The sequence below is a fragment of the Octopus bimaculoides genome, chromosome 2 (genome assembly GCF_046866305.1).
Source record: "Octopus bimaculoides isolate indiv1 chromosome 2, ASM4686630v1, whole genome shotgun sequence".
In the NCBI taxonomy this organism is placed as follows: Eukaryota; Metazoa; Mollusca; class Cephalopoda; order Octopoda; family Octopodidae; genus Octopus; species Octopus bimaculoides.
Window position 1 is genome coordinate 152764609 of NC_142929.1, and position 21007 is coordinate 152785615.

At 38.1% G+C, this 21007-nt stretch overlaps 1 protein-coding gene across 10 annotated transcripts in view; it reads right to left on the minus strand.

Annotated features, from left to right (window-relative positions):
• LOC106874333 (coiled-coil domain-containing protein 171) overlaps positions 1–21007 on the minus strand; it is a 186359-nt gene that overhangs the window by 154443 nt on the left and 10909 nt on the right. For 3 of the 10 annotated variants that reach the window (XM_014922027.3, XM_014922026.3, XM_089347929.1), the window contains one exon: positions 20908–20989. The exons of 2 other annotated variants lie outside the window; for them this stretch is intronic. In XM_014922027.3, the coding sequence (XP_014777513.1) occupies positions 20908–20952 (45 nt within the window). In that variant the 5' untranslated portion in view covers positions 20953–20989. Of the gene's footprint in view, positions 1–3432; positions 3630–20907; positions 20990–21007 lie in introns of those variants that run through there. 5 more of the 10 variants (XM_014922028.3, XM_014922031.3, XM_089347932.1 and 2 more) reach the window with 3 other exon arrangements.

Genomic DNA, 21007 nt, shown 5'->3' on the forward strand with positions numbered 1-21007 from the left:
TACATCTATATATGTGTTTCCCTATTGTTGAGTTTGTATTTCTCCACTTGCTTGCGCATGTGCACTTAATCAGTGTGAGAGATGTGTGGGTGTGTTTTATTATATACATGAATCTTGTGAATATCTATGCATATGTACAAGTGTGTCTATTTCCATATGTTTGTCAGTACACCTTCTCTGATAGATGTGTGTGTGTGTGCACAAATGATAGGTGCCTAGGACTTGCGGGTTTGTGTGTATTTTCATAAATGTCTCATTGTAGCATGAGTGTCCTTTCCTTTACTTCCTCTTAATCTCTCTCTCACCTTATAATTCTCTTTCTCATCTTTCTCATCATTATCCCTCCTCTATCTTTCCTTCATTGTTTATTCTCTTTCTTCTGTCCCCCTTTTCCCTACTACACTTTAGTGGGACACAAAACAAATATACATCCAGATAAATACACAATGAAGTTTATTATAGTAAATTTCAGCTTGGAACACACAAGAGTGTACAAAGAAGGTATTATGATATTTAGCTCCAGTGCACAACTGATTCTGCCAAATAGCTGCACTACAAATATCATTTTTGTTGTTGCTTAGTCCCAAGACAACCAAAGCAATAACAGTTTCCATTATTGGTTGACACATACATCCACACAAACAAACATGTCTACATGCAGCATTATATATATATATATATATATATATATATATATTCAGAAATTGCAGATTCGAATGAGATAGCATAATGGTTAACCAATGCTTAGAACTCTATGAAAGTCCATATATTTTCAAATTCTAATCAAGTGTTAGAAAAACTTTATCCTCTGATTTTCTTTTGGTAGTATATACATGTGAATAATATAGAATGTATATCAAAGAGAAAAATAAAATAGCAAATTTATATTACCTTTTTATTATAACATCATAAATTACAAAATCCTTACATGTTTTACTAGTGAATACTAGTATGTTGTGCAGTAGTTGCAAGGGAGATGGATTTCAAATCTTCAGAAGAAAGTAATAATTTTTCATTTAGTTTTTTATTTAGCACTGCTTACCAACTGAGGTTGGTAAATAACAATGGATTGAATTACTATTTTCTTCAGAAGAGCTGGGTTTCTAGGGGATTATGTGACTGACTACCTAGCAATTACTACACAACATACAAATATTCACTAGCAACACACATGTAAAGACTATTGAAATTATGACGTTACAATAAAAAGTTAATCTAAATCTCCCATTTTATTCTGGTTTTGTGTGAGTGGGGGGGGGCATGACGTAGACCTTTGGCATTATGTTGTGCTTGAGAAGAATACACATACGCACATATACATAAACATACACACAGACACACACACACATATATATATATATATATTTGCATATGGCTGAGGACAGCTGCATAAAGAAGTGCCAAGCTCTAATTGTGGAGGGAACCTTGGAAGAAGGAGACCCAAGAAGATGTGGGATGAAGTAGTGAGAAAGGATCTTTGGACACTGGGCCTCACTGAGGAAATGACAAGGGACAGGGAGTTGTAATGATTTGATGTACTTGAGAAGACACATCGAGCTAAGTAAAATCACTGCCATCCATGCTTGTCCTTTGCAGGTGCCAGTGCAACATAAAATGCGCTTGTGCTGGTGCTGCATAAATGCACCTATGCTGGTGGCAGGTAAAAAGCACCTAGCACCCTCTGTAAAGTGAGTGGCATGAGGAAGGGCATCCAGCCATAGAAACCATGCCAGAACAGACAAATGGAGCCTGAACAGCTCTCCAGTTGGCCAGTTCTATGTTAAATTGTCCAACCTGTGTCAGAATGGAAAACGGATGTTAAGCAATGATGATGATGATGATATATATATATATATATATATAGCATGGAGAAGAAGGGTCTGGAAGCTTAAGGATCCTGTGAATGGACAGAAATTTAGAGATGTATTACTTGAAGCTTTTGATGAAATAGAGGAGGATACAGCATCACATGATGTGGAAGACAACTGGAGTTTCCTACGGGACAACCTGTTGAGGGTTACTGACCAGATCTGTGGATGGTATAAAGTCCTCTCTCGACCCAACATAACAGGTCCATTAGGGAAAAGAAACAGGCATGGAAGAATGATGGTAGCTGTGATTTGTATCAGATTGCTATAAGGGAAGCTAAGAGACAGGTTTACTTAGCCAAAGGGGAAGCAGATAAGAAAAACTTTGCCAATGTTCTGCGTTGTGAGGACCAAAGACAGTGTGTGAGAGAGAATTATGATGTCATAGGAGAGAAATGTGTCCGCAAGAAAGTCTGCTGAATGTCGACCCAACAAAGGGACCAGCTATCCGAATTGACAGTACCTTGGTAGATAAAGCAATTAAGGGTATGAAGACAGTGAAAGCCCTCAGTCCATCAGGAATCACTGCAGAGATGCTCAAAATATCTAACTGTGTCGGTCAGTCTAGTCACCCATATAGGTGATACATGACTGAGTCATACCCAATGACTGGTGTAGCATTAGGTATGAATAATTACAGTGGTATCAAATTGTTGGATCAGGCAATGAAAGTCACAGAGAGGGTCATAGCCCAATTAATTAGGGAGAGAGTTAGTATAGAGATGCAGTTTGGGTTTGTGCCAAGGAAAGGCACCACTGATGCTATATTTCTTGTAAGACAGCTGCAGGAGAAATACCTAGCCAAAGATAAACCTCTGTACCTGGCTTTCGTTGACATGGAGAAAGCCTTTGACAAGGTCCCCCGATCCCTTATCTGGTCGTCAATGAGGAAACTAGGGATAGATGAGTGGTTAGTGAGAGCTGTACAAGCTATATACAGGGATGCTGTCAGTGAGGTGAGGGTTGGCAATGAGTATAGTGAAGAATTCCGGGTAGGGTTCCACCAAGGATCAGTGCTCAGCCCCCTCTTATTCATCACAGTCCTCCAGGCAATAACAGAGGAATTCAAGGCAGGTTGCCCCTCAGAGCTTCTCTATGCTGATGACCTTACTTTAAAAGCTGAGTCACTATCAGAACTAGAGGAGAAGTGTCAGGTGTGGAAGTAAGGTCTAGGATCGAAGGGCCTTAGAGTCAATCTAGCAAAAACCAAAATCTTAATGAGTAGGAAGGCAATCAAATCACAAATCCCTTCAGATAGATCTGTAGAAAAGGTGTAGGTAGAAACTTCATAAGCTGTATCCGGTGTAAGCTATGGACACATAATAGGTGCAACAATATCAAAGGAAGGCTAACTGGGAAGATAGTTTTTGTGTGTGGCAAATGCTCAGGTAAAAACTGAAAATGTGCAGAGAACAGCTTCTGTCACATGCCAGGGGGGGAAAACTAGAAGTGGCTGATAGCTTCCATTACCTAGGTGACCAAGTCAGTAGCGGGGTGGGGGGATGCTCTGAGAGTGTAGCTGCTAGAATAAGAATAGCCTGGGCAAAGTTCAGAGAGCTCCTACCTTTTCTGGTGACAAAGGGCCTCTCGCTCAGAGTAAAAGGTAGACTGTATGATGTATGTGTGCGAACAGCCATGCTACACGGCAGTAAAACATGGGCCATGACTGCAGAGGACATGCATAAGCTTGCAAGGAATGAAACTAGTATGCTCCGCTGGATGTGTAGTGTCAGTGTGCATACACGATAGATTGTAAGCGCCCTGAAAAGAAAGTTGGACATAAGAAGCATCAGATGTGGTGTGCAAGAGAGACGACTGCACTGATGTGGTCATGGGTTGTGTATGGATGAGGACAGCTGTGTGAAAAAGTGTCACACCCTAGCAGTAGAGAGAACCTGTGGAAGAGGTAAACCCAGGAAGACCTGGGATGAGATGGTGAAGCATGACTTTTGAATGTTGGGCCTCATGGAGGCAATGACAAGTAACTGAGACCTTTGGAGATATGCTGTGCTTGAGAAGACCCAGCAAGCCAAGTGAGACCATAACCGTGGCCTATGCCAGTGCAACTTTACCAGCCCATTTAAGAGTTCCCTTCAATCATTGGACAATAAAGTGCGCTTACGAAGACCTGTTGAGTCAAGAGAAGACATTGTTGTGGCTGATGACAGTACCGCCTGATTGGCACCATTTGAGCATGGTTGTTGCCAGTGACTCCCATGCCAGTGGCAAGTATAAAGCACCATTGAAGCGTGTTTGATGCCAGTACCGCCTGATTGGCCTTCATGCTAGTGGCACGTAAAAAGCACCCACTACATTCTTGGAGTGGTTGGCGTTAGGAAGGGCATCCAGCTGTAGAAACTTAGCCAGATCAGCATGGAAAGTAGACAGTAAACGACGATATCGCTAGCCACTTCACATTCTTTATTTTCTCTCCTTGTTTCGTTTTGTGCTCCTTTCTGTGGAAATGTGTAGACTTGAAACGTTAAAGACTTTTTCACTTCCTGAGCGTTAAACTAATACATCTATTTGTTGCCTACACCACCTGTTTTGTCTTTTGTTTGTTTTTTTGTGAATTCTCCCCTATATATATATATATATATATATATATATATATATATATATATATATATACACACACACACACATACAGGAATCTTCTGAGTTACAGGAGTAATTTGATCCTGAACATCTTGCTGTAATGTAAAATAAATTTTTCCATTTATATTCATGTCATAAAGTGACAATGCATTCCAACAGACTTTTTGGAAAACAATAACAAGAAAAAAAATCAACACAACCAACTTTTATGCATGAAAATAATTTCTGAACATACACAACACAATATATATAAATAAAACATTTGAAGAGAAACATGACAGGGAATAAATAACAATGGCTTCTTCAAGTCCTATATCATTTTCAAGTGTCACAATATAATTATGAATTTATTGTAAATTTTCTGTTTGTGGAAAATTTGTAAAGTCATTGATACAGTTTAGCTATATATATTTTAGTGCCCATTATGTTGGACTTCTTCCAGAGGTTTCCTGTATTAGGTTGATGCTCAGTTTAAGATGGAAAAAAGTGGAGGTGTGTGACATTTCAAATGTGACTTTTTGTCAGAAAGAAGAAAAGCTTGGAGAGAAGGAAGAAATAGTCCAAGAAAAGCACAACCACACATGCATTTTTCTTGGACTATTTTTTCCTTCTTTCTGGACCTTTCCACTTTCTAACAAAAAGCCATGCTCAAAACACTACACCCCAACCTCTTTTTTTTTCCCATCTTACACTGAATGTCAATATTCACTGTGTGCATCCTTTTGAATTTTACTGTTTTGCTTTATTTTTTATTTCCAATTTGTCTATTATTGCATGCTGACACAGATCTATGTCCTTCCGACTATGATTTGGAGCAGCTAATTCCTGGATTTCCCTACACTGGATTACCTACCATTATGTATACGTGGATTGGATTGGATTAGGTTGCCTATGTTCAGTCCATTGCAAGGTGAAGACCTTAGCATGTTCTCTCTACCAAACATGGTCTGATGTTGAGGCCATGAATTTGAGCTTCAGATCATACTGATCTGATGAGCCAACTCTGCCACACCAGCTCAAAATGGTTTGACAGAGGGGTGAAGTTTTTTTTTTTGTTATACTCTTACCCAGGAGTACTTAAGTTGATTACATCGATCTCAGTGCTCAACTGGGACTTATTTTATTAACTCTGAAAGGATAAAAGGTAAAGCTGACCAGTGAAATTTGAACTCAGAACATAAAGATGGCCGAAATACTGCTAAACATTTCACCCAGTGTGCTAATGATTCTACCAGCTTGCCTTATACACACACAAACGCATGTGCGTGTGCACACACATCTACATATATATAAGAGGTGCATTCAAAAAGTATTCTATCTATTTTTCTTGCCAAAAACTAATGCCATGGGGGCAAAATCCTCTGGGTGGGAAGTGCTGCCACTTTTTGTGTGCATGCATGAAAATTTCTGCAGCCACATTAGTTGCTAGCTGTTACACCTAGAGTACAGATGTGTAGTGCACGCTCTTTGAATTGTCATTTTCACAGAAAATGACCAAATGCATCAAGCAGAGACCATAAGCCCATGTCTCATCATCAGTGATGATGGTCTACATGAAATCTAGGTTATGGTTTGCACAGTTCAGCATGTCCTGAGTGATTTCCATGCAGAGTTGCTTCTGCTGCTCTGCCAGCACCTAGGAGATGAATTTCACCAAGTCTCTGCATGCACAAATCGTCCATTAAAATGGAATGCACTAGTCCTGTGCTTATTCCCACTTTGTGAGCAAATTCCTGGATTGTTACATGATGGTCTTCCATGACCATTTGCTAAACCTTTTCAATTCACTTCTCATTTCAGCTTGTAGAAGGTCTCTCTGCATGCTCCTTTCACTCCCCTATTAGCTACACCCCTGGCTGATAGTATGAGTGGGGTGATGATGACAAGAATGAGGGATGGATGTCAACAAAAGTGGCTGAGAGGAGAGGAAGTGATGACTGGCAGTATAGAAAGGATATGTGCAGCAGTTTAATCCAATAGCTAGAGAAGAAATGAAGAGATGAGAGTTAGGAACATGAAAGGTGAGGGTGGTGTGAGTGGGTGGGTAAATGTTGTAAGCATGTGTTGGGGGGAAAGTAAGAGATGGATTAAGATAGGGATGAATGTAGTAAGTAACAAAGTAAAGGGAAGGTCAACAGCTGATGATAAGATGTATTTTTTCAGTGAGGTAGGCAAGAAATAACAGAAAATGTAACAAATAGGATCTATCTTGCAGCAATAATTATTGAAAGGAATAAACAAATGTTTCAAAATAAGCAACAGCTAACATCCTTATCTTTGATTTAATTTTTAAAAATATATATATATAAGATATATATAAATATAAATAAGATTTATATATATATATACTTCTTTATTGCCCACAGGGGGCTAAACATAGAGGGGACAAACAATGACAGACAAAGGGATTAAGTTGATTACATTGACCCCAGTGCGTAACTGGTACTTACTTAATCGACCCTGAAAGGATAAAAGCAAAGTTGACCTCGGAGGAATTTGAACTCACGATGTAATGGTAGATGAAATACCGCTAAGCATTTCGCCCGGCGTGCTAACGTTTTTGCCAGCTCGCCACCTAAAATTTTTTTTTTGTCTTTGGTCAGTAAGTGTTATTTCCTATTTGCTTCTATCTAGAAATCAAAGGCAATGCCTACTATTCCCTTCAAACTTTGCTATTGTAACCTGGACATCAACGTTATGAAACTGACTATTTTCCCATTTTAGACATATTCAGTGCTGAGTTGCTGAAGCAGAAATATTATAGCAAATATTCTGCTCAATACTTCAGATTTGCTTGTTAGTTGTTTGGCCTTAATCATTTGAGCATGTCTCTTAGTGGCTGACAATATGTGCATCTCTGATCATGAGCAGGAGTAGTAGGGGAACATCATAGCCATGTGCTGAGAGGGATTCCTTGGGGTTTGAATAAATGTAACAAAAGCAAAGTTTGAGGAAAATATTAGCCATTTTCATACTTTCTAGGACAAACAAATAAGAAATAACAGTTGTAACACAAGGACAAAAATTGTGTCACACACTGTAATATATATGTTGTAGGTTAGTAGGGATAAGATAATCCCTCAGGAAGCACTGATACAGATGGTGGATATCTGAAAATCACTAAAGGATGTCTGGTCTATGGAAACCAATGCTTCGAACAAACAGAAAATCTGTAAGTTTCACTTCCATGTAGAAATAACAAAAACAACAACAACAATATATATGCATATAAATATATATAAGTATATATGTATATACAAATATATATATATATATATATATATATATATATATATATATATATATATACATATGTATATACAAATAGGAAGTAACAGTTGTAACCCAAGAACAAAAATCGTATCACACACTGTAATATATATATATATATATATATATATATATCATCATCATCATCATCATCGTTTAACGTCCGCTTTCCATGCTAGCATGGGTTGGACGATTTGACTGAGGACTGGTGAAACCGGATGGCAACACCAGGCTCCAGTCTAATTTGGCAGAGTTTCTACAGCTGGATGCCCTTCCTAACGCCAACCACTCAGAGAGTGTATATATATACATGCACACATGTATATGTACACATATATATATATACATATACATGCACACATGTATATATACATGGCGTGCAAGAGACGATTGCGCTGGTATGGACATGTGGTGAGAATGGAGGAGGATAGCTGCGTGAAAAAGTGCCACACCCTAACAGTTGAGGGAACCCGTGGAAGAGGTAGGCCCAGGAAGACCTGGGCTGAGGTGGTGAGGCAAGACCTTCGTACATTGGGCCTCACCGAGGCGATGACTACGGACCGAGACCTTTGGAAATGGGCTGTGCGTGAGAAGACCCGGCAAGCCAAGTAAGATCGTTGCCAGTGCCCCTGGACTGGTTCTTGTGCGGGTGGCACATGAGATGCACCATTTTGAGCGTGGCCGTTGCCAGTACCGCCTGACTGGCTCCTGTAGGATTTTCGAGCGAGATCGTTGCCAGTGCCCCTGGACTGGCTTGTGCGGGTGGCACATAAAAGACACCATTTCGAGCGTGGCCGTTTTCGTGCGGGTGACACGTAAAAGCACCCACTACACTCTCTGAGTGGTTGGCGTTAGGAAGGGCATCCAGCTGTAGAAACTCTGCCAAATCAGACTGGAGCCTGGTGTTGCCATCCGGTTTCACCAGTCCTCAGTCAAATCGTCCAACCCATGCTAGCATGGAAAGCGGACGTTAAACGATGATGATGATGATGATGCATGCATCTATTTACCTTTGTCACAACATCAATTATTCATTTCTTAATTTTGTCACGAATTGGCTGACTGAAAATTCTAAGTTTTATATTCTATCTACTATTAATATGCCATTCCTAACACCAGTGTTGCTGTGCTTTTTTTCAACTCAGTACATCTATCACCTCTATTTCAGCACAGATCATAATCCCCTCTTAGTTCTGTAAACATGGTTTTCGTCTTCCGTCTTAAAAACAAACTTAAGTTCACACAAATACCCTTATCGTCACCTATTCATGCATCGATTTACCTTTGTCACATCGTCAATTATTCATTTCTCTAATTTTGTCACAGACTGGCTGACCGAAAATTCTAAGAGTTTTAAATTCTATCTACTATTAATATGCCATTCCTAACACTGGTATTGCTGTTTCGTGGTTCACTCGCTCTCCCAATCCCACCACCAGTACCGGAAATCCTATCCTCTCCCCACCACAATACCGGAAGTCCTTATTCTCTCACCCCCACCGAATACTGGTCCCCTATCCTTTGACAGCCTTCGGTTGTCTCCAATGAACTGGAAATGTGCAGAGAACAACTCCTGTCACATTCCAGGGAGAAAATCTAGTGGCTAAGAGCGCAAGCTACTAATCCCAAGATTCCGAGTTCAATTCCAAGCAGTGGCCTGAACAATAATAATAATAAAAATACCTTAGGAATGAGAACCCAGGTTCGAAATTTCCTCAAGACACCTGAAGAAGGCAGGAGAGTATATCAGCCAAAACGTTGTGTTAACAACAAACAAGATGAGGACAAATATCTGTTGAATGTAAATAATGTACAATTGTTGTCTGGTGAGAATTGGGATTGACTCTAAATGAGAAGTGAAGTTATTCTCATAAAACTAAGAATTCTGTAGAACTGGCAAGCAATTAAGGAAAGATAGCTGGTCACTTGTGTCCAGACAATGAGACAGTCTCTTTCATCAATAATTAACCTCAACCATTTTCAATGAATTATGAATTCATCTGACTTGGCCCAATATTCCAATCTTTCTGTCTGTGTTAATTTAGGACTTAAATGCTTCCCTAACAAATGAAAATTAGATAATTGGATACAAACAAAGGAAAGGATTACAATGCACATGAATAAAAATAGAAGTAAAATGAAAGAATAGAGCTTTACCAGCAACAGCAGTATAATGCAGAAATTACTTCTTCACCACCAATTTACAAAACTTAACTAGGAAGATAGTATTGTGCGTGGCAGATGCACAGGGGCAGTAAATACCGAAGATGTGCAGAAAAGAGCTTCCATCACATGCCAGGGGGGAAAAACTAGAAGTAGTTGATAGCTTCCATTACCTAGGTGACCAAGTCAGTAGCAGGGGTGGATGCTCTGAGAGCATGGCTGTTAGGATAAAAATAGTCTGGGCAAAGTTCAGAGAGCTCTTACCTCTGCTGGTAACAAAGGGCCTCTTGCTTAGAGAGAAAGGTAGACTGTATGATGTATGTATGTGAACAGCCATGCTACACAGCAGTGAAATATGGGCTGTGACTGCTGAGTACATAGGCTTGAAAGAAATGAAGCTAGTATGCTTCACTGGATGTGTAATGTCAGTGTGCATACATGACAGAGTGTAAGTGCCCTGAGAGAAAAGTTGGACATAAGAAGCATCAGATGTGGTGTGCAAGAGAGATGACTGTGCTGGTATGGACATGTGCTGCATATGGATGAGGACAGCTGTGTGGAGAAGTGTCACACCCTAACAGTGGAGGGAACCTGTGGAAAGGTAGACCCAGGAAAATATGGGATGAGGTAGTGAAGCATGACCTTCAAACGTTGAGCCTCACAGAGACTATGACAAGCGACCAAGACCTTCAGAGATATGCTGTGCTCGAGAAGACTCGGCAGGCCAAATGAGATCGTAGCCATGGCCAATGCATAACTGGCCTAAGTACCCTTCAGTCATTGGGCAACATGCTGTGCTTGAGAAGACCTGTTGAGTAAAGTGACGTCATGGCCGATGCCAATGTTGCCTGACCGGCAACCATGCCAGTGGCATGTAAAAAGCACCATTTGAGTGTGGTCAATGCCAGTACTGCCTGACTGGCTCCTGTGTCGGTGGTATGTAAAACGTACCATCTGACCATGGTTGATGCCAGTGCTGCCTGACTGGCTCCCGTGCCGGTGGCATGTAAAAAGCACTATTCGAGTGTGGTTGATACCAGTGTTGCCTCACTGGCCTCTGTGCCGGTGGCACATAAAAAGCACCCACTACACTCCCGGAGTGGTTGGCGTTAGGAAAGGCATCCAGCTGTAGAGACCTTGCCAGATCAGATTGGAGCCTGGTAGAGCCACCTGGCTTGCCAGTACTCAATCAAACCATCCAACCCATGCCAGCATGGAAAGTAGATGTTAAACGATGATGATAATGATTTTAAACAGCCTTTAAACTTTTTCATTATTTCTTGCATAGGACTGAACAACATTCTCATATATATTTTCTTTGACCTTAGTTTAACATCAAAAGCAGTTTAACGATGAATTGTTGCCAACTTGTCTAACTCTTTCTAACCATGTTTCAACTGAAATACACTATATATATCTTTCAACTAATTTTGAAAATTATCAAGAATACAGGAGAGTTTAGTTAAACAAATAATGTTTTATTCATTATTAAATTTGTATGTGCAACATAACTTGATAAAAAGTTTTGTTTTAAAATTATGATAAATTTTAAGTTAGATATGCACACCTTAAAATGAGAAGTTCTGTGTTACAGAATCAGATAAGGTCTCACTCAGGCAGATTGGTATTAAAAAGGTTAAATACAAGGTAACGTGTTTAATATATTCTTTATAAGTAGTGTCTTCAAATTATACTGTACATCACACCACTTTGTGCATCTTTACTTTATTAATAAATTTTAAGTTAGGTTCAAAATTTAGGAACTTGCCATTTATGATTCCCCTAAGAACAATGCAGAATCAAAGTCAATGGCCATTTTGAAAGAATTCAGACTATAAGGACCAAAATACAAAAGTACTAATTAAATTTATGAAATAAGACAAAATTCATGTTCTGAGGGAGATGAATTCTGACAGGACTCAATGAATTTTGCTACTTTTTTTGCCAATGCAAATGTTCACCAATTTCCTTGTAATCTAGTTTTTATTTGTGCATGACTGAACAATCCCTATTTCCATACAATATAGGAATTAATTAATAATTATAATTGGTCATTGGCTGAATTTATATTTGAAAGTGTACTTGCCAGGTAAGTGATTTGATTTGAGAAGTTTACAAACTAAAACGACTGCAGCAGGGAAGACACACATTAACCATTTAAGAACACACAAAGACTGTTAACGTCACTTAAATGATTATTATTTGGTGTCAAAATTTTCATTGCACCATCTGCAACACCAAATGATAAATGTTTAAGTGAGGTTAACAGTCTTTGTGTGTTTTTAAATGGGTAAGATGTGTCTTCCATGCTGCAATTATCTCTTATATTTATTTCAACAACAGATATCACATAACTATTACGAGTGCTATCATTTGATATTTAAAAATAAACATGAAATATTATATCTAATTGTTGATATGTATAATTTGACATAAGTAGTTTTGGGTTTAGATTTAAAAAAAAAATTCTTCTTAAGCAAATATTATAACAGAAGGCAAACATACTCTGATACAGAGGGTATGCAAACAGTATACTGAAAACTTTCCAGACTGCAACTTTCTGACAACATTTTAGCAAAAAGTTTTCTTTAGTATAAGAAGAGGTTAACAACAAACTATTACATATATGCCATTCATGTCACTAAACAATACATATTCAGTCAATTTCCTGATATATATAGATATCACAGCTAGCAGTCAATCATTCCTTAAAATAAACAGCATAGCTCGTTTCACCTCACACATACACACATTAACAAACACGATGCTCTCTATTCAAAAGTTGCAGCCCTTGGCAAGCTGAAGATCAAGAGAGTAGGTGTCTTCATCATTGAAGTGAAATAGCTATGGGCCAGTTCCTAACATATAAAGAAATACTTTTTTGTTTGATGGAACAAAAGAAAATCTTTTTGCTGAATGTGAATTTCTTACACAAAGTCTCAGGTTTCCTCTAACACTATCATCATAACAATAACAACAACAATAAAAACAAGATTCATTTAAATCAGATTTGACATGTTGGCATTGCTGAAACAAATCATCATCATCATCATCATTGCTTTAACATCTACTTTTCCATGCTTGAAAGGATTAGATGAAAGTATGTTGGGGCAGAGTTTTCTATGGTCAGATGCCCTTTCTATTGCCAACTCCTAATTGTTTCAAAGTGAGGTAATAGTCTCCCAGTCTGTTAATAACAAACAACCAGACATGTTCATGAGGAGAACTGGAAACAAATGTCACCATCAGTGAATGAACACATGTAGATGAGGCAAGTACAATTCACACTAACACATACACAAATATAAGAAACTTGACCAAAGTGTCATGCAGTAAGACTGAACATAAAACCACATGGTTAGTAAATAGTTTTAATTACACAGCTATGCCTGCACCACCACCCATGGAAAGTATTCCTACATGGTTGTTTGACTAGCTAAAAGTAGTAGCCAAATCTTCCTAAACCACAGTTGGCTGTAGTTTAAGAGCGATTTATCTTCTATCTTTTACTTGTTTCAGTCATTTGACTGTGGTCATGCTGGGGCACCACCTTGAAGGGTTTTAGTCAAACAAATCGACCCCAGAACTTATTTTTTTAAAAACCTGGTACTTATTCTATTAGTCTCTTTTTGCCAAACCACTCAGGTACAGGGACGTAAACAGACCAACATCAGTTGTCAAGCAGTGGTGGGGGACAAACACATAGATATATACATATATATAGATTGGAGCCTGGTGTTGCCATCGGGTTACACCAGTCCTCAGTCAAATCGTCGAACCCATGCTAGCATGGAAAGCGGACGTTAAACGATGATGATGATGATGATGATGATATATATATATATATATATATATATATATATATATATATATATATATATATTTATATATATATATATAAATATAATTAAGGGATCAGCAAATATTTGCTTCACCATATACCGATTCAACTTCCATGTTTCCCTAACATGTTGCATCATAAATGTCTTACACACATTTCAAACAGTATGCCCTTAAGCAGGGAAAGAGAAATCTTTTGTTATCAAGTGAGACATCAGTTTAGTAAATGTCTGCTATCAGCTATTGTATTTTCACTACAGCACCTACAGCACTAAGATAACTAATACCGAATATAATGAGCCAGAAAACAAGCTAGAATGGTCTTACTGATAAATTTGACACGTTGAAATATCTCTCATAGCATGTGCAAATGAAATGCTACTGGAGAATGAAAGAAGCTACAATTCTGCACAAAGTGATGTCCAAAATGAGTAGAAAAGTAAGTGTTTTACAAAGTCTTCCAAATACTAATACAAACACCACAAAAACATTTATAATTAATCCTGAATAATACATGAAATCACAGGCAAAGTAACACTGACAGCAACAGCAATGATAAAAACAGGATGTATTGTTATCTCACCCCACAATATCATGTTTTGTATAGAATATATATAAAATTACACAAATAAAAATAATTTTTGTAAATACCATCCAAAAATCTAAAATCCTTTTGCAATACAGTCCCAACAACGTTGAAAACACCTTTATTCATAAAAGTATTCATCATTAATCACAACATTCATACACTTCACTCTTTTACTTGTTTCAGTCATTTGACTGTGGCCATGCTGGAGCACCGCCTTTAGTCGAGCAAATCGACCCCAGGACTTATTCTTTGTAAGCCTAGTACTTATATTCTATCAGTCTCTTTTGCCGAACCGCTAAGTTACAGGGACGTAAACACACCAGCATCGGTTGTCAAGTGATGTTGGGGGGGACGAACACAGACACACAAACATATACACACACATACATATATATACAGCAGACTTCTTTCAGTTTCCGTCTACCAAATCCACTCACAAAGCTTTAGTCAGCCCAAGGCTATAGTAGAAGACACTTGCTCAAGGTGCCATGTAGTGGGAATGAACCTAGAACCATGTGGCTGGTAAGCAAGCTACTTACCACACAGCCACTCCTGCGCCATGAAGAAATTATTCTGATAACATTCGTACTTTACTGAAACACTGAAAACCAACTCTTCCAAATCAAACCAAAAGTGGACAAGATGACCTTTTTGTAAAAAGGCTGGTTTTACACATAAAACTTGCATTCACAATAGAAATATCAAAACTGGTGTTCATAAACTAATAGCGAATAATACTAATAATAGTAAATACTACTACACAAGAAATCGCTGCTTTCAAAATAACAAAACTAATAACAGGAAGTACATTAGTATGATATACATTCATCATCACCATTTTAAAGTCCACTTTTTTTATGCTTGCATAGGTCAGAGGGAATTCACGGAACTGGATGTTCTTTCTGTTGCAAACCTTTGTCTGTTTCTAAGCAATATAATATTTCCCCATGGCCAGACATATTTCATGGGAGACAAGAAATGAATGACACCATTTGTATGATAGTTAGGCTTGTTTATAACTATTGCGTAGTGTCAAGATGAGAGGACATACACATACATAGAAATATGATGGGCTTTTTTTTATTTAGTTCCCATCCACCAAATCTACTCACAAGGCATTGGGTGGTCCAGGACTATAACAGAAGGCACTTATCCATGTGGCTGGGAAGCAAACTTTTCTAATACATAGCCATACCTGACTCTATAAACATCACACACACACTTTGGATTCTCTCATCGTGAATGACAAATGAGGGTTCAGTAAAATAAAGCAGTATATTTATATATATACATGTGTGTGGTGTGTGTGCATATATATTTATAATATATATATATATATATATATATATATATACTCTTTACTCTCTTTTTATTTGTTTCTGTCATTTGACTGTGGCCATGCTGGAGCACCACCTTTAGTCGAGCAAACCGACCCCAGGACTTATTCTATCGGTCTCTTTTGCTGAACCGCTAAGTTATGGGGACGTAAACACACCACCATGAGTTGTCAAGCGACGTTGGGGGGGGGGGGGGAGAAACACAGACACACAAACATACACATATACACACACACACACACACACAAATATATATATATATATATATATATATATATATATATATATATATATATATATATATATATATATATATATAAAAACATGTATACGACAGGCTTCTTTCAGTTTCTGTCTACCAAATCCACTCACAAAGCTTTGGTCGGCCCGAGGCTATAGTTGAAGACACTTGCCCAAGGTGCCACGCAGTGGGAATGAACCTGAGACCATGTGGTTCGTAAACAAGCTACTTACCACACAACCACTCCTGCGCCTATATATATATATAAGTATCTTGAGAGAAAAGCTGAACATTAGAAGCATCAGTTGTGGCGTGCAAGAGAGACGATTGCGCTGGTATGGACATGTGGTGAGAATGGAGGAGGATAGCTGCGTGAAAAAGTGCCACACCCTAACAGTTGAGGGAACCCGTGGAAGAGGTAGGCCCAGGAAGACCTGGGCTGAGGTGGTGAGGCAAGACCTTCGTACATTGGGCCTCACCGAGGCGATGACTACTGACCGAGACCTTTGGAAATGTGCTGTGCGTGAGAAGACCCGGCAAGCCAAGTAAGATCGTTGCCAGTGCCCCTGGACTGGTTCTTGTGCGGGTGGCACATGAGATGCACCATTTTGAGCGTGGCCGTTGCCAGTACCGCCTGACTGGCTCCTGTAGGATTTTCGAGCGAGATCGTTGCCAGCGCCCCTGGACTGGCTTGTGCGGGTGGCACATAAAAGACACCATTTCGAGCGTGGCCGTTTTCGTGCGGGTGACACGTAAAAGCACCCACTACACTCTCTGAGTGGTTGGCGTTAGGAAGGGCATCCAGCTGTAGAAACTCTGCCAAATCAGACTGGAGCCTGGTGTTGCCATCCGGTTTCACCAGTCCTCAGTCAAATCGTCCAACCCATGCTAGCATGGAAAGCGGACGTTAAACGATGATGATGATGATCATCATCATCATCATTTAACATCCATTTTCCATGTTGGCATGGGTTGCATAGTTTGACTGGAGCTAGTAAGGCTAGGAGCTGCACTAGGCTCCAAAAGTAAGCTTAAATTTATACAATCCATGGTGTGTGTTGATTGTTAAAAGGTGGGTGCATACTTCCTCTATCTGTAGATAGGCCTCTGAGAGGGCTAACTTTGAGAAAATTTTTCCTCTATTCAATCTTGAGAACACTTCTTCTGGGCTTGGTAATGGATAATTGTGTTTGACTAAACAATCATTTAATCTAGTTTAAAAGTCTGCACAGGCTCTTACTTTATCATTTTTTTCTTTATATAAACTGTTGGTGTTGCCCAGTCTGAATGGTTGACATTTTCAATTATATCTAAACTTTCTAGTCTTTCCAGCTTTTTACTGATGTGGTCTAATGCCATAAATGGCACGTTCCATTTGGGCCTAAAAACAGGTGTTGCCCTTTTTTTTTTTACCATGATCCTCACTTTTGTTTTAGTGCAACAGCCTAATCCTTCCAAAAAAACATTTGGAAACAATTTTGTTTTTCTCAGTTGTTTGACTGAGGATGTAAACAAACCAACATCAATTTTCAAGTGGTGAGGGGACAAACACAACGTAAAGACACACATGTGATGGTGTTACACATAGTTTTTGTTTACCAAATTCACTAGCAAGGCATTGGTTGACCTAGGGCTATAGTAGAAGACACTTGTAAGAAAAACATGAATTTATTTTGTATTTCTTTTTGCATGATTATACAGCCTTAACAATTGAAACCAGTATCATCTTTTGATAAAAACATACAACACAATATGTAAAATAGTTGATATTAGGATGGGCATCCAGCTGTAGAAACCATGCCAAAGCAGACATTGAAGCTATACACAGTCCTCTGGCTCATCGGTCTCCTATTGAACCATCCAGCCCAGACCAGCATGGAAAAGGGATGTTAAATGACGATGATGATAATCACTCATATTCGTATTTGAGTGATTTTCACTTAGAGTGAATGGAAAATTGTATGATTCTTGTGTACAGAGCTTAAAGCTGCATACTAGTTAGAAATGTGCCTTAATCACAGAGAATTTGCAAACACTAGAAAGTAATGAAGTGATCATGCTCTGTTGGATATCTAATATCCATGCATAAAGAAGGAGTAAAAATAAGCTGAGAATAAAACTGAACATAAGAGGAATCAAATGTAGCATGCAAGACAGAAGACTGTATAGGTACGGGCAAACATTACATATGAAGAGGGCAGTTGTATAGAGAAGTACTGTACACTCAAAGTGAGTGGAACCTGTGGAAGAAGGGAGACTGAAGAGGACTAGGAATTAAGTAGTGAAGATACATATGAAGTTGTATCTCACAGAGAAGATGAATATTTGATTGGTGACATACTATGCAAGAGAATACCCACCTGCTGATGCAGGTATACCAAAACAGATATTGAAATTGAGCATATGTATATATTTATATGTACATGTTTACATGTGTATGTATCTGTGTGAATATGTGTGTATGTGTGTGTGTATGCCAGTATGGAAAATGGACATTAAATGATGATATATACATGGTCACTCCCACCAACTACAGTACTTTAACAATCTCATAAACATCATCATTGGCAGTGGCTTCTATGCACCAACACCTCCTGGTTTTCAAATAGTAACAGATAACAAGAGATGATGTAATATCCTCACCACCAGATTCCTTTTACATCTTAAGCATTCCACACCAACACACTCACATACATCATCTAGTTGACTTAAATCAACTCTTCCTCAGATACCATCTTCTGCTCTTCACACCAAGCTATCACAACCACTTGGTAAACAATTGCGCAACTGTCTTCAGACCACCTACCAATTATCATCTTTACTAATTTGCACATTAATTAAAAAAAAAGCAAAAACACCTTTACAAACTTCAAAAAAGAACAATAGAATGAGTTCCACCAAGAAACAGAATCAATGTTTTCAGGATTCCATAACACTACGATTACAAACAGAGACACAGCTGCACATACTTTCAGCAAAATAATTATAGATGTATCTAAAAAACATATCTCAGAAGGCAACATAAAAATATATGATCCCAATTACATTCCAGAAATAGCTAGCATCATAAAAAACAGAGACAAACTCAAATACAATATACCAAAGCTACATGTAACCAAAATAAACTCAGCATTAAACCAACTAAAGAAAAGGAAATAGCAAATAAAGAAATCAGAGGAAAACAGAAAATATTAAATATTTGAGTCCACAAAATTAGCAGTCAAACTTTATGTAGAGTAATTAGCAGTAACACTACCTCTAACAGTGACCACACCACACTCTGCCACACTAACAGTCTCAAATAATATACTCACTCTGCAATGCTAAACAAACACCAGACATTTCTCAAAATTAAAGCTAAAACCAGACGAAAGAGATAGAACATGAATTGAAAAATATGCACTTCCACATAGATATTGATTTTGACCTCTTCCTTTCATTAGACATCCAACAAGCGGTAGGGAAATCTAAAAACTTAAACACCTCAGAACCAGACAAAAGTCACAAACATGCACCTGAAACACCAAGAACCCGAAGAAATCACTACACTCACCAATATCTATAACAACTCATCCAATACCAGAGGGTGGAAACAGGGCAAGATTATTACTAGCAACACTAGAGAACACTAAATACAATCATCTCTCACATTCAACAACATACCACATATAAAACACTACAAGTTACATACCCTTTCTACTTACTACATTCATAATACATGTAGAAAACAAAATAATGCACCATCATAGTTAGAGCAATCACAGACACCATACTTATTTAAAAAAAATAATGAAATATTGGTGGACAAACAATATATGAGACTTATCATAGATTATCAGTTCTATCAAAGGACCCAGTCCTTATGTAATAAAACAACATTTACAAAGAAAACAAAACAATACATGATGCATCATAACAAACTGTACACAAACAATATCTATGGACTACCAGATAATGAGACGAAAATGTTCCAAATGAGAACCCATCTGAGAAGATGGATTTGTAGGTCATGGCTCATTATTCAACCAACTACCTGCAACTGTTCAATCTAGGCTGACCTGGGACTATATATAACAAGACCAGCAGAAGCATTAGTTACATTTCAAACTATTAACTACATATAGGAAACTGTCAGGGAAGTTAATGGACTTCACTTCATAGGTACTTCTACTGCTAGCTTTAGTGTTGTATCTATCATGTCAGAGGTTGGATTCATTGTCACCTTGTCAAACAAGATTCTACACCATCTCTGTCTACCCATTGTGTAGACTGAATACACATTGTAAAGTTGTAATCAACTCTCTTCTCATATACCAATAAAGTCACTTCTTGAATGATACTGGAATGCTTTATTCCCTGCATCAGTAGTTGATTTTTGAACTTCAGAATGTTTTCAGTATTGGAACATTTTCTGCAACTGTTCACTATGATCTACCTTGAGAATCACATCATCAACAGATAAATATTTTGAAGAATGATCAATCCTCTCTCTTTCTCTCTCTCTCAAAAAAAAGAAGGAAACAATAAAGAATAAAAATGGGATTAAGTGCAGTGAATTATTTCTGTAAACACCCACCTGTATGTTAAACTTTTCAATCCTAGCAATCCTACTCTTGCTCCTACTCTTGCTCACACCACCTTGTCCATACTAGCATGATTTCTTATGCCCTTTATCTACATCATATACATCCTTAACACAAGCATTGTAAATAAGACAGTGTGACATCTATGTCTTTCTTAAAGACATTAGCTTATAAGTGAAATAAATACATCTGAGAACTGAACTAGATCTATGCGCTGTAAATGTTAGTCTTGTGAGGTTGCAAAGAATATAACGTTTCAGAAGCCTGTTTACAAGCCAGCCTGATGCTGTTGATATATACTCGGTATAATGAAAGAGTCCATCATATTGTAAAACAACCTTATCATGTGATAGAACTCAAACGAAAATAGTGTATAGTGCATACTACCTCAAAAACTGATCAATTATTAAGTACTTACCACAGAACGTATCTTACTCTGCTTTTCACAATTTGTAGAAGCCATGATTTAGTGGTGTTCTGGTAAATATAAAGATGTTCATCTAAGATAGAGAAACAAA